Raw genomic sequence first — 15526 nt, 5'->3', positions numbered from 1 at the left:
TACTTGCATCTTACTATATCTGATTTTCTCAGGCAGCACTTGTACCAACAGAAGAAATGACAAATTGCTAATGGCAGTCATTTGAAATATTCTGTGTCCCCAATGACTCTTTCTTCTTATGTCTGTGTTGCACCTAGATCAGCAATACTAGAATCTGATTATAGTGGAAAGTTATACTGAACAGTCTACAGACAGACACAAGTGTGGTAGAAAGATCATAGGCTCTGCTATTAGATAGACACATTTCATCTTATAATATTATTCGAGTTGTTTACCTCCCCAAATCTGTGTCTTCATTTATAAAATAGAGATAACAATGGAAAATCTATTTCACCGGGTCTTGGTGCATGCAAATTGCCACCTAGTTATTAGGCAAGTGTCAAGTACAGTCCTCTCACACTCACTCTGTCCTTGTTTTACATTCAGGCTGGTTGGACTGTCCAACACTGACAAATCACACAGAAAACTGTGCCCACTCAGAGAGTTCTATGCATTTTTTTTTTTGTTATGCCGTATTTTCGTCCAATTGGCTTTTTTCCTCCTGACACTCTTTTGTTACTTTGGTCTCTGCAAAAAAATAGAATTGTTGGCAGACATTAAAGTGATGAGTTCTTGATCAACAAATGAAGAGTAATAAGAAAAATATTTGCCTCAATGGCTTCTGAAGAGGATGAAGCATCATTTCATTAATAAAGTAGATAGCTTCTGCCTCTTAGACTGGACTCCCAAGTTCTTGCCTAGAATCTTCAGTCTTTGGGGAAGACATGACTAAATCCAGTCAGAAATATATATATATATATATGTAGCCTCCTGACCTGTTCTTAGGACTAATCAAAACTCACAGGTTTCCCACTGGGAAACTAGAAAATTCCTAAGAATGAAGGAGTTATTTGTTTCTTGCTAAGTGAAGACAGCACACACAAAATTACCCACTGACCACCACTTGGAATGGTTCTTTTCACAGGGCTTTGTGGACTGCTGTGCTGGAAGGGAAAGAATGCTTTCTCAACTTGAAAGTTTGTAGTTTGGTTCTAGGATAACTTAATTGAAGGCCCCACTTCCAAGAAGGATAGAATTAAAGATGTAAGTCTGGACTTCTAATAGCCTGACTTTAAAGTTCAGAAATCACCTTTATATTTCACTGGATTCTATTGTATATCCACTTTTATTTAATAGTTGTTATTTTTCTTATTATCTGGGCTATTTAGTCTTGGGAAAGGTTGGAACACCAAATTAAGACTTAAAATGTAGCTTAAAGAGGATACAGTGATATCTGGAGGACCTGTTTCTGACAATATGGAAGACTACATGACCAGAGAAATTCTGCCTATAGAAAAATGACTAGAAAACATGCATGCAGAAAAGCAAGCACTAGAACCAGCACTTGCTAATACTCATTGGCTTAGAACTTGAATTTTATGTGCCATAAGAAATGAGGCTATCACAAGAATCCTGAAGTCTACACTAGGTGGGAGATAGAATGGAAACTTCAGCATAAAGGTTGGACATCCAAAAGTCAGCATTGTCATTGGGTGAACTAGGTAAAAAACAAAACAAAGCAAAAAAGAAAGCAAACAAATTTTGAAATCTGCCACTGGAGAATGAAGAAACAAATAGATATTCTAACTTGTTCTGAATATGGCTCTTTGAATATGGAAATGTATAAAAAGAAAATCTCTCATTTTTCTGGGGCTAGGAGATGTCCTAGCTACAACTCGTCCCACGTATAGGACAGTAATTAATTCTACTTGGGAGCCCAAAAACCACCAAACAGAAAATTAAGTTTAATGTGGTTCTATTTCAGTGGTGCCTTTAAGCACTTAGAAAAATAATAGGCAAATCATCTCTGGATTAAGAACAACTGCAAGCAAATTAAATGGTAGATTAGATAGGAGAGAAAATTCATAATCAGATACATAGATCTGAATAAATTAATTACAACTCAACCAAGAGAGAGAGACACACACACAGAGGAAATACAAGAGAGGCAGAGACATATAGGGTGCTCACATCTAATATATAGCTGAAATTTGCATTAATTTCATATATATGTAATTTATTGTATATACATGGTGAAACCCCATCTCTACTAAAAATACAAATAATTAGCAAAGTCTGGTGGCAGAGGCCTGTAATCCCAGCTACTCAGAAGGCTGAGGCACAAGAATTGCCTGAACCCTGGAGGATTCAGTGAACCAAGATTGTGCCACTGCACTCCAGCTTGGGTGATAAAACGAGACTCTGTGTCAAAAAAAAAAAAAAAAAAGAAAAGAAAAAGAAAAGTATAATTAAGTCAGTAGAAAAACTTCTTGAATAAGCATTTCATTGAAGAGGAAATGTAAATTATTATTAAGCAGAGAAAATATACTCAACCTGATTAATAATTAAAGAAATGCAAGTTAAAACTTTAATAAGATACTATTTCACAGTGATCAGACTGGCAAAACCTAAAAACTCTGATAATATTAAGTTTTGCTGAGATATAAAACAACAGAAAATAACATTCACCACTGGTGGGAATGATCGGTAAATGATTTAGGAAAATTATTTGTCATTACCTAACAAGTGAATATATATTTAACACTATGCCATACCAAATCAAGCTCTAGAGAAATTGTTGCATAAAGGGATGAGTTAATAGCAGCACTGTTTGCCATAGTAAAATAATTGGAAACTACCTAAAGGCAGAATAAGTTAAATTATGGTATATTTGTACAATGGCATACTTCATATAAATGATCATGATTAGCCTATAGCCTCATGCTTCAGAATGGATGAATCTCAGAAACAATGTTAGGAGAAAAAGCAAGTCAGAGAATTGTGTGCTTGATTTCATTGAATTAAATGTTACAAATGGGTGAAATGCAGGAGGAAATAGTTGGAGTATATACACACTGATGCAAGTAGAAAAAAAGTAAGAAAAAGATTAACAAAATTCAAGAGAATTCTATTTGGGGATAGAATAGGAAGGAACTGGGCACACCTGGGACTTTAAACATTTTGGTAGCTATATTTCTCAGGCTGGATGTTTGATGCATGGGTGTTCATTTTATTAGTCTTCAGTAAGCAATATATATATATATATGTGTGTGTGTGTGTGTGTGTGGAGTGTATGTGTGTATATATAAATATATATGTACATTATATGTATACACACACTATATATACACACTATGTGCACACACATGTTTGTGTAAAACACATACCTTTTACATAACCAATTTTCATAGTTTTTTTTTAAATTAGAGAAAACAGGACAAAGGCTGTATCATGTGCATGCATGGCAGAATGAAATTTAGTTACAGTGAATTGTTTCAAAGAAGGAAGAGAATAAAAAAATGTCAGCTTTTAAATGTAATCTCCATTATCAAAGTCAGCTGTCCTTAACCTTTTTGGCACCTGGGGCCAGTTACATAGAAGACAGTTTTTCCATATGGAGTTGGGGGATGGCTTCAGGATGATTCAAGGACATTACATTTGTCATTAGATTCTCATAAAGAGAGCACAACTGAAATTCCACACATGCGCAGTTCACAATAGGGTTCCTACTCCTATGAGAATCTAATGCTGCTTCTCAACTGATAGGAGGCGTAGCTCAAGCTGAAACGCTCCTTGCCTATTGCTCACCTCCTGCTGTTTGGGCCGGTTCCTAACAGGCCATGGACCGGTACCGGTTTGCGGGCCCCTGATCTAAGTAAAGTTAGGGACTTTCATGTCAATTTGTTTTGATGAACTGATGTTATTTTTGCATTTTTGAGGGCATAGTTTTCAGAAATAGTTGAATTAACTTTTAAATATATTCACTTTAAGTTTTGCCTTCAGTTATATAACCTTTTAAATATTATTCCAAGGTTATTTTCCTATTATGCTAAAGGAATGACTAAATTGCTAATGTGGGAAATAAAATAAAGCATATTATTCTGGTGTTTTTTGCTTAGTAAGGTATTGTGTGTTTTAGAAATGGTTTTCTGAGTATTCCTAAGAAGAGAAATTCTGTAAATGTTTTCTTCAAGTTTAGCTTAGTAGTTTAGTTTACATGTATAAATGTGCGTGCCCATGTTTCTGCTGAATTCCTAGGTCCCCCTTTTTGGCTTTCCTTTATTGATAGTGACCATTGTCCTTGCAGAGCTTCTCAGCATGGCCTCTGGAATGTCTTAAAATATGTGCAGTGTATATGGCAGATTCAAGATCAGCGGGAAGCTGCTTTAGAAAACTGAAACAATTGCAAGGCAGCACTGGAACTTGATAACTAAGTTCTTAAAAATGACCATATTTTAGAAATTCAGTAAAACAGTTTTGTGTCTAGAGAACTCTGAGGATTCATCAAAAGCTGAAAACCAAGAGCACTCTACCCATATTCTATAAAAAGAACTACCTGCAAGATACTCCGTTAATTTAACTAAAAAAATTCAGTAAATGTTTATTGAGCATCTACCAGATAGTGCCAGATAACTATCATGGCACTGGGCATATAGCCTGAGACAAAACAGATATTATTATGTATCAATAATGGACTAGTGGTTTCTGCTTAATTAGAGAGTTTCCTTTAGGAGGCAATAAGCTTCTTGAGGGTATGACCTTGACATTTCTGTGACCCATTTTTCCTCAGCACTTAACAATGTCTGGCAACATTAATATATATTTAATGCTTATTGTTAATTATCATTCATTACTGTTAGTACATTTAATATGTGTTTGGTGAATGTACCCCAAAGCCACACAACTTGTACTTGATGGAGCCAGAGTTTGAGCTCAGTCTATTGGCCACAGGAAAAACAGTTGCTACTTCTTGTGAGGGCACTCTGCACCAGGGCCTGTGCTCAGGGCTTTATGCTCATCATCTTACTTCATTCTTTAGAAAGAGATATTATTATCCTATTTTTACTGATAAGGATTTTGCTTTTATTTTTTAAATGCTTTTAATTTTTTTTTTAAATGGAGTCTTGCTCTGTCACCTAGGCTGGAGTGCAGTAGAGCGATCTCGACTCACTGTAACCTCCGCCTCCTGAGTTCAAGCGATTCTTCTGAGTAGCTGAGATTACAGGTGCATACCACCATGTCTGTCTAATTTTTTTTTTTTTTTTTTTTTTAAGTAGAGATGGGGTTTTGCCGTGTCCGCAAGTCTGGTCTTGAATTCCTGACCTAAGGTGATCTGCCTGTCTTGACCTCCTAAAGTGCTGGGCTTACAGGCATGGGCCATCATGTCTGGCCACTGATGAGGATTCTGAGCCTTAGAGTACTTAAGTTCCTTGCCCAAGATCACCCGCTGGGTCCATCCCCTTCAAATCCTTCCAGTTTTCAAAGCCTTTGTATCAGTGGTGCCAGAGTATCCTTGGCTCCCTGCAATGGTGCAGCTCAGTTTATTAACTAATAGGACCACATGGTGCCATGTAATCCATTTGGCTGATTTTCTTTCCCCACTGAAGTGACTAATTTGTTATACAGAATTGACCACATCAGCTAGTTATTTTAATGGTAAATCAAATAATGCTTTTCCTTTTTTTCCTTTTTTTGTCTCCAACTGCCAGGAACCTGGCTAAATTTGACACACCTAAATTATAATCCAAGATCAGCCACTTAGTAGTTGTGAAATCTTGGACAAGTGCTTAGCACCTCTAGGCTTCTAACACCTTATCAGTAGAGATGAAGGTAATAATAATTCCTATCTAGTCTGGTTAATGAGAGGATTAAATGAACAAAGCTTTAACTCCTAACACAATGTCTGACCCTTCAGGAGTTTTGTTGAGCAGCACCTGCTGTTATTACATTTGTCATTGTTTTTAACCTTAACATCCAATTTCAATGTTATGTTTGTTCTCTAGTCTTTACTAACCTCCCTGACCTAGGTCATTTAACTTCTTTCTGGATAGGCAGAGTTACTTACTTGCTCCTCACTGGATTTGCTCCTTTGTTAAGGAGCTTAAACTGTGTTATAAAAATTTACATGACTGTTATTAAAAACCTCTCTTATTCTATACCCTCTCTGCTAATTACGTACATTTTTAATGCAGGTTCATTCATCTTTTTATTGCCAGCCCCTTCATTGTTCCTAGCATATAAGTGCTCTGTGGTGTTTGTTGTACTGAATGAATAGTTCATATCACTAGTCACAGTGAATAGATAGGTCAGTTCTCTTTTGTGCATTATTGCTAATGCCATTGGTGGTATTACTTTGATTTTGATATGTGTAAAGATAGTATAGTCTTTACAAATATCATTTGTGCATGTAATTTCATGTCTTTTCATTGGAGTATTCCTCTCTCATTTTCCACACATATTTTCATGGGCTCTGGAAAGGGCATCGATTTTTATTTTTTGCATTTTTGTCTTGCTAGTCCTATATTACATTTTTTTTCTTCTGTCATTTCTGCCATAGGACTTTATCAAAAGACTTTCTTACTTCCATTTAAACTTTTATTTCCCACATTACTTTAAGGTATACATTTTACTCTTTCCCCCCATCATTAATACGTTACCATTTGACTCTGTCATTAGGCTGTCAATCCGTAAAATGCTTGAGAAAGAGAGAGACCTTATTTTAAATAGGCCTGATACTTTGCTAAAGAGGTTGGCGCACTGTCTACAATTCTATTCTTGTCAAGAATAGGCTTTTGAATTTCAAGGAGAAGAAATGGAATTTAGAAGAGCCATGAAACCATGAAAGACCTAGGAAGGGTAAAATAAGTAAAACGAAGGAGATAACAGTAAAAACGAAAGACATTGCCAAATGAACAAAATTCAGTACAAAATTCTAGAGAAATTCCCTGCCATATATTGAAATAACTCAATATGCAACAAAGAATGCCCTGAATGGTCAGACCTAGCACCAAGGCATGAAACTCTTTAAGGCATGAAAATTTTAAGGGAAATTGTAGCAGTTGATTGTTAGAAAATGAAGCATTTTAAAATTGAATTTCTAGGTTAAGGTGATTGAGGTTGGGGTGTTGGGGCCAGATGAGAAAAGAACAAGGAAACGTTTAATTACCATTCTCCAAAAAATGTTATACAAATGGTGGTAACAGGTTGTTCCTTCATTCCAATGAAGTTTAGAGGAGACAAATTTAATCATGTAGCAAAGTTAAGTGTCAAATGTGAAAGGGTAATGAAGCAGGAGAGATTTATGTTAGAATTCAGACAGACTTCCTGGGTTCTGAAATCCTCTAATATGTTACTAAGCAGAGCAGGATTCGCCCCACAAACAAGGTTGGAGAGTTTTCCAAGATTCCAAGTCATTAGGCAGGGTTTCCAGGGACAGCACTGCTACAGCTGGCATTGTTCTCTGGGATATTCTGACCTGATTCACAAAGAAAGCCTATGGAATCGTATGGACTTCACACTCTATATTAAAAGGTGGGTGGCAACCAAGCAAGGGAATATATCAGTTCCTTCTGAACATGGGGGCTCAGACCAGCCCATCTGCCTAATAATTGTATGCATGCTGCAGCAAATGAGAAACTGCAGTTAACTTTCTCTGCCGAATGTAAGAAGAATTTACATTTTTTCTTAAAACGGAATGGGTTTCATGCAAAGGCATTGATAAGGTTAAAGTTTCATATTGAAAATATCCTATATAGACAGCAATCAGCATAGGGGTAGAGAAGGTACACTGCTTAAACTGCTTCCATGGAAAATTTCAATCAACTGTTAGCTTTTGCTTCACAAAACTTTGACATATGTCCCTTGACCTTTACCAACTACCCTTTCACGTTTGACACTTAACGTTTGCTACATGATTAAAATTCAGCGTTAATTAATTTCAGCACTATCAGTTAAGTTATATTTAGCTAAGAACACTCACTTTTGTCTTTCGTGAGTAGCACTGCAGTGTTATTACAAAGAGGTAGTCAGGAGGGCAACAGAGATACGAGGAGAGAAGAATGATTCAGTGTGCAGATAATTGTTTTGAGTGAAATTTAGCTCGGTATTTTTGTTCCTGTCCTCAGTAGAACTGAGATTTAGCACCTCGCGTTGGCATTTAGCCCCCACCCCCACATAGAAGGAAGCTGTGCGGGGCGGGTGCTGAGAATGAGCCACACCAGAATTAAATTATAGCACAATTCTAACACTGGCGAGAATTTTATCTGGCCAGCTCTTGAGTACAAACCTGGTGATCCCAAAAGAGAGAATCTCTGTGTGGTCTGTTATCATCCTCAATGAGGGAGGTTGACATCGTTTAAAGAGCATCACCCAAAAAGTGGTAACCATTCCCAAAGAAACCAGTGGCAGCCAGAATATTTAGCCATAGCAAAACTGTAATTCTAAACTTAAAGTCACTGATGAAGTTGTCTTATTGATGATTTGTTTTATGATGTGACAAAAAACTCACCAGAAATGAATAAAACCCAAGAAATTTGAGCTCTTTCTCTGAGTTTTGCAAAGTGAGAAAACATTTTTATTAGTTTCTTTATTCCATGCTCATTTGCTCGGTGAATAGATTATGGTAAGAAGGTGAATATACAAATCTTGCTTTTACCTGAAGCTCAAAATGCTGTATAACCATTATAACTGCCATTTTTTGGAATACTGGCATAAAATTGTGATCTGTAAGATTAATATGCCACCGAAATACTTCTGTCCTTTAGATGCATGTACAGGACAGGAAGAGAGAGGTTCTCTGCTTGGTAGATAGTGCAGGTGAAACACAATTTATATGTAAGATGCCCATAAATGTTTAACTGAGGTTCTAGTAATAGATGTTGGATTCTTTGAGACAGTATACTCAGGTAGCCTCTAATTGTTTAAAAAAAGAAAAAGAAAGAAAGAAAGAAGGGAAAGAGAGAGAAAGAAAGAAAAAAACTTTTTGCATATGTGTTTGTGTATCACAGAACATTTTGCCTCAAATAATTCAACACTTATGTCCCAGAATTTGGTTCTATGCCCTCAGCGCATCCACCACCTATAGTTAGAGGGCACTTCAGTCTTTTTGCCTCCCCCCAGGAAAATTTCCAGCCTTCATTTGCCAGGGATTTAAGTTGCTTCATTTCAGTAGTCAAGTGATTCAGCATCAAGTCACATTTCTCTAGTCAGGCACTGGTAGAACATCCCTTCACTAGTAACTGGCCTTAGATCTTAATCCCAAGCCAAGGCTACCTTATGTTCTTGATGGCACAGTAGATACCTATCTCAGTCCCATTGCATGAGAACCTAATCAGGCCTCTGGGATGAAGTCTCTGGCTTTTTTCTCCAGGATCCTGGAATCCTATTTCTGAACTCTAGTCTTATGCTTAAGGTTTTGACTACCACGGAGAACGTTCCTGGTTCAGCTTTCCTGGGCACACCTCTGACCTGGGTCTCCTCTGGGTTTGCTGTTAACTGCTCATTTGCTTGTCACAGCAACCCTGAATCCTTCCACCTCCAGCAGTCACCAAGCCTTCTGGATACTCTGATTATTCTTCAAAGTGGTCTGACTTCCCATACCTTCTGCTGAACAGATTTCCAGGAGCATGTGTGCCACCCTAGTGTGCTGTTCTGTTCGAGGCCCTGTTTCTTGACTTTGGCCAAGTCCTATCATGAGATAATGCAGGAAAAGTCTGAGTTTTAATATTAGGGGAGCATCCATAGATGAAAGAGAGGAAATAATCTGCTATATTTAGGAGCAAATAAAAATTTTATGAGTGGGAAGGTCTTACTGAAATGTTTGCTAGTCTGTGAATCCTCTAGTCTTTTTTGGCTTCATTTGATGTATTATAAGATGAAACATTATTTTTACCTCAAATATTTACTTTCAAATGAAAATTTTAAACATCTCTGTGTTTTGCTGTATCTTTCTTTGATGTTAACTGAATAGATGGCTGTACCATACCTTGCAATTGAAGATGGGTTTATTTTGTAAATTATTTTTCTCTCTATTTTTGCCTTTTCAGGTATTACACAATGGCCTCGTTATGGAGATGGAGCATCCGACTGTGGGGAAGATTTCCATCCCAGGTCTGAAAAGTTTTGGTATTTTTCTCTAACACCTTTCTTTATTAATTGTCCCATATACTGTTTACTACATGCAGCTTATGATCTCCCAAACAACTTTCCGAGACATAATCCAAATTTATAATGTTAGGTAAAAGGGGAATCCTAGAGCTACACTCACAGAAATGTATGCTGAGGCTACAACATTGTGTCTTAGCTCTGAGGAGTGTCAGTTTGCCACGGTGACAAAAAATGTTTGCATTTCTTAATTCCATTTTGTGTAATCAGGTGCTCACAAAAGTATATCATGTAATTATCAACAGATTGATAGTAATAGGCATGGCCAATAATAAGAAACAGAGTGTGGTTCATATGAGAATTGGAAAGAAAGTCTGGCAAGATGTAACTGGAGTCCGAGGAAGTCTACTGACAGCTCAGCTTCGGACATTTTCTTTCAGAACTGTGGTTTAAGGTATGCATCTTGGCTTTACAGATTAAGAAACTAAATGTTTTCAGTACACCCAGAATAGATTGAATTTTTGTAAGTTGACTCATACTAAACCAACTCACCAGAAACCACTGCCTAAGCCGAAATGCCAGCTTTTTCACTTGCAGAGGGAGCTTTCTTTTCAGCAGCCGGGAGCCTCATGCCTACTCTCAGAGCATCTTCTTAGGTTGTGCATTTAAACTGTAGTGAGAGCTTGTGACCAATACGTTTCCCCCACACAGCCTTCATTTCTCTACTAATCATAATATTACCTTTATCAGATCTGTTATTTCTCTGTTCCAGGCATTGCTAGAAAACCCACATTCCAGCAATGGAGTTCCACATTATTTGTTCATTGTGTCCATGTTTTCTAGACTATACACAAAGCATGCACTTATTTTTTTTTTCTTCTGATGGAGGTTAATGCAATTAGCCAGGATATAACTTTTGTTATCGTTTTTTCCTAACACCATTTCCTGGTAATCGTGCTTGGAATTTAGGTATTTCCCAAACTCCTCACTCATCTCAGTCCGGTGGCATAGAGCATTTGCTTCTACAGGTATCTGATCTCATTTATTGAAGGATTGTTATTGTTAATTTTATCCTAAATAGAATCCAATTCTAAAATTTTGGGTCACCTTTATAATAATCTCCCATAACCTACCAGATGGTGACCACTGGCACATGAAAAAAGTAAGAAGAGAGAAGTGTGATGAGTAGAGAAAGTTGAAGAGAAAATTCTGATGTTTAAGAACATAAGGAACATTATGCATGGATTAAGGACAGTAACTAAGAGAGCAGGTATAAGCAAATGACAGACTAGGGAAGTGTTATATGGTATAGAAAAGTGGCAGAAAAAATGATGACAAAAGCTAAGAAGTTCATTAGTTCATTCATTCATCTATATTCCTGAGTATACACTATGTGCCAGGTACTGCTTTGGGTCCTGAAAATACAAAAATAAACCAGATAACTTCACCCCTGGCCCCCTGGAGCTGATACTTAGTAGAAAGTCGGATGATACAACAACCAACAAATGTTTCTATAATTGTAAATCATGAGTGCAAAGAAAGAAGAATGTGCTGTCATAGAGAATGATAGGGGTCAGGTCAGGCCTGCTGTAGTTTAGGTGATCGAAGAAAGTCTCTCTGAGAGGCTGACTTATAATATGACACCGAAGGGCAAAAAGCATAGAGGACGAGCATTTCCAGCAGAGCAAACAGCACGGGAGAAAAACCCCAAGGTGAGAAAGAGTAGGGTGTGTTCTAAGCCAGGATGAAATGTGGGGAAGTGGGGCAGGAAAAGAGCCTGGGGGCCCTGCTAAAGTTGGGTTTTCTCTCATTTTAAGCAGGGGAATAAAATGATACAATTTGCAACTCAAAGCAAGGGGTCAGGTTAGGAAGTGATTACAGGAGTATAGGTGATATTGTCTTAAATTAGAGTGGTGGGAATAGAAATAAAGAAAAAGGGGTGGTCAAACTAAAAAATGTAATCATGGTGCTTTGAGTATTAGAAGACTTTAGAACGCATCTGGTCTAGTACTTCTTGATATTTAAACAGAAAAACTGATTTTCCACATGAAGAATCTATAGCTAACACAGATGGAAGCAGAGTTGTGCTGATTGATAGGTTAGCACTCATATTGTTTAGCTTTCCTTTTCTGCCCACCATGCTGTGGTCTTCCACACATCTCTTCTCAGAAGCCTGGGCCCTGAAGAACAATTCAAGAACCAGTGATCACTTAACCCTAGAAGTTTACAGATGAGGTCATACAGGGATTGGTATCCCCAACACAGCAGAGAAAGGGTAAGCATTTGAAAATCAATATGATTGTCAGCATGATAAGGAGGAAAAAAGTGTCAGTGGCCAATCTAGAATGAAGTCATTGGCTGTAACACTCTTTCAATCAATCAGGCATTAATTTGCTGACTTTCATAGTAAATAAATGAAATCTACATCTCAGGAAGAGAGAAATATTCTTTTCAGATTACTAGAAGGGAAGAATATTTCTTTTGCTCACTTTAATTTATAAATGTATCAGGTAGCTGTTTTCACAAGAATGCTGTGTAAGAAATAACCTCAAATTCTTAATGGTTTTCAAACATAAGGATTTTTTTATCTCATGCACATGGATTAGCTGGGAGGTTTCATATAGGTTGGGCTCAGCTCGGTAGCTTTCTTTCTAGTTCCAGGACTGGACAGGGTTAGCTCCTGCCTGTGCTTGGAGTCATTTCCAATGTCTCTTCTACTGTTCTGATGGTCACGGCTACAGAACATCAGGGCAAGGAGGAACCACAGTGCCACGTAAGATGTTGGTGTATAGCTGGCAAACCCTTCTGCCTGCATCTTCCTGATCAAAGCGAGTTTTAGTTTTTTAATTAATTTTTTTGAGACAGAGTCGCACTCTGTCGCTCAGGCTGGAGCGCAGTGGCACAATCTCAGCTCAATGAAACCTCCAACTCCCAGGTTCAAGTGATTCTCTTGCCTCAGCCTCCTGAGTAGCTGAGACTACAGGGATGAACCACCACACCCGGCTAATTTCTGTGTTTTCAGTAGAGACGGGTTTTAACCATGTTGGCTAGGCTGGTCTCAAATTCCTGACCTCAGGTGATCCATTCGCCTCAGCCTCCCAAAGTACTGGGATTACAGATATAACCCACACCTGGCTAATTTCTGTATTTTTAGTAGAGATGTTTTTTCTTTTTTTTTTTCTTTTTGACTGCTTAGAGGCTTTTATTTTTTTTTTTTCTTTATTTTTTTTAATTGCATTTTAGGTTTTGGGGTACATGTGAAGAACATGCAACATTGTTGCATAGGTACACGCATGGCAGTGTAATTTGCTGCCTTCCTCCCCTTCACCTATATCTGGCATTTCTCCCCATGCTATTCCTTAAGGACCTAGAAGTAGAGATGGGTTTTAACCATGTTAGCCAGGCTGGTCTCAAATTCCTGGCCTCAGATTATCCATTCACCTCAGCCTCCCAAAGTGCTGGGATTATAGATGTCAGACACTGCACCCGGCCAAAAGCAAGTTTTAGGCTGTACCCAGAAGGGTGGGGAAATAGATGTGACCTTTCTGAGAGAAATTTCAATGTTATATGGTGAGGGGAGTGGGCACAGGGAGAAGTAAATAATTGGAGTAAAAAATTCAGTTGATCACAATAGAGTTCTCAGATCTAAAGCAATTTCTTTCTCCTTTTTTTTTTTTTGTCTACCTTTGGAAAATTCTATATTTGTTTAATGTTTATAGGGCTTAGTCATTTTGTTATCTTGTATTCTTTCAATAGAATTATCAATATGGGAATTCCCAGATTTGAGATTACATGGATGAGTCTAGCTTATGTTCGGAATTAGAATCTGAGTGTTTTTTGAGGGCAGCACATGTGGATTCCTCATGAGAGGGGAACGACAATTCTGCCTATAGATATCAGATAAAAAGAGGCTATTGTATCTCCTAATTCAGTGTATCTCAATAAGAGGCTACATAGGCAGGACAAGAGTTATTAAATGCAAAAGGAATTTATCAGTAAGTAAATTTAATATCTGTCTGTATCTCAATAAGAGGCTACATAGGCAGGACAAGAGTTATTAAATGCAAAAGGAATTTATCAGTAAGTAAATTTAATATTTGTCTGTGGATTCTACCTGCCCTTCATTTTATTTATCTATGATAGTTCTGCCTTTCTTTTTTGGGGATGTCCCCACTGGGAAACTCATAAATGCTTTAGAAATAACTCAGATTTCCTCACAATATCTCAATGTGGTAAGTCTGCCAAAACAAGAAATGCAGGCTAGAATTTAAGGTGACTTTTGCAACACTATTTTCTAGTTAACTAGTGGAGACACAGTTTGAATTGCTAAACATAGTTCTATAGATTTACACATACATATCTACATCTTCATGTTTGCAGTGAAGATGTAGATATGTATTGCATTATTAGCACTGGTAATGCATTATTAGCATTACCATCTTATTAGCATTGAACTTCTTGCAACCAGTACTGAATTTTCTATACATCACACTAATTTGCCTGAAGCACTTTCTATTTTAGTCATTACCAGAAACTTGTCTCCTAAAAACAGCAGTAAATCATGTGATATTTATGGAGCCTTCTTTAGAGGTATATAAATTTACATAGCATTCTTTCAGATGAGAGCTTATTGATTAATACATTAAAGATACTGGTCAACCCAAGTTTAATATACTTTGGGCAAGGATGAGAAATTATTTACCTCTTATAAATCCCTCTTGGCTACTTAAAGAAAATAATTATTTCAGCCATTGAGTATATTGTTTCAGTCTTTGTAATCATTACCATTACTAAAATACAATAAGTAGTATGATCTAAACTATTTCCTTTATTAATATATCTATTACAAATACTCACTTTCATATCATTCTCAATCATCTTCAACCTATAATAAAAAATTAGGAAAGAAATGTAATTTGTGTTTACAGATGACATAGTTAAAGCATGCAAACTAGTTAAGCTCATGACTTATCTCTAAGTATGAGTTTTAGTTATGCTAGTGCTATTTTTCTTTATTTAGTATATTACTTATTAAGCTACTCTCTCATTGAACTTTAAAGCCTATTATACAGTTAAAAGTGAAGAGAGACAAGGAGAAATGAACTATCAATGGGCTTATAAGTGAGAACAGTTATCATGTGTCTCCTTGCCAGACTCCAATGTTCTCATGTTTTAAGAGCCCTCAGTGAGAGGAGTGGTGTTAGTTTGAACTCACTATTAGCTTAAGGATAGAAGTGTCGGCATGGTAGGCACAATGCACTAATGTGCTCTTGCTTAATTAATATAACCTATATTGAGCACTAAAACTTCAAATGTTCCCTCCTCTTCCCTCCACAACTAACCTAACTAAATTTAAGTGTCTGGTACACTACATAAACTCCAGGGAGAAAACTGGACAGGACCATATCCTCATGGAGCTAATGCTTTGCCAGGGAAACAGGCATAAACAATGAACATGGTAAAGTAGGTTGAGTGTTTCCTTGGAGAATCAGAGGCTACAGCTTGAGGCTTTGGAAGCACATACCAGGGAGACCTCACCTAGTGCGTGGGCTGAAGGAAGGTTTCTCTGAGAAAGGAAGTGTATACTTAACCTTCATTGTGTAAC

The 15526-nt window shown here is 37.2% G+C and overlaps 1 protein-coding gene across 1 annotated transcript in view; it reads left to right on the top strand.

Moving 5' to 3' along the window:
* The window catches only part of SUGCT (succinyl-CoA:glutarate-CoA transferase), a 692109-nt gene that overhangs the window by 571248 nt on the left and 105335 nt on the right, over positions 1-15526 (top strand). Inside the window, exon 13 of the mRNA XM_032244476.1 lies at positions 9864-9927. Coding sequence (XP_032100367.1) covers positions 9864-9927 — 64 coding nt within the window. The remainder of the gene's footprint in view (positions 1-9863; positions 9928-15526) is intronic.

Source organism: Sapajus apella, unplaced genomic scaffold (genome assembly GCF_009761245.1).
Source record: "Sapajus apella isolate SASKATOON/1434 unplaced genomic scaffold, GSC_monkey_1.0 scaffold54, whole genome shotgun sequence".
In the NCBI taxonomy this organism is placed as follows: Eukaryota; Metazoa; Chordata; class Mammalia; order Primates; family Cebidae; genus Sapajus; species Sapajus apella.
Note: the sequence above shows the minus strand (reverse complement) of the source record. Positions and strands in the feature narration are given on the sequence as shown.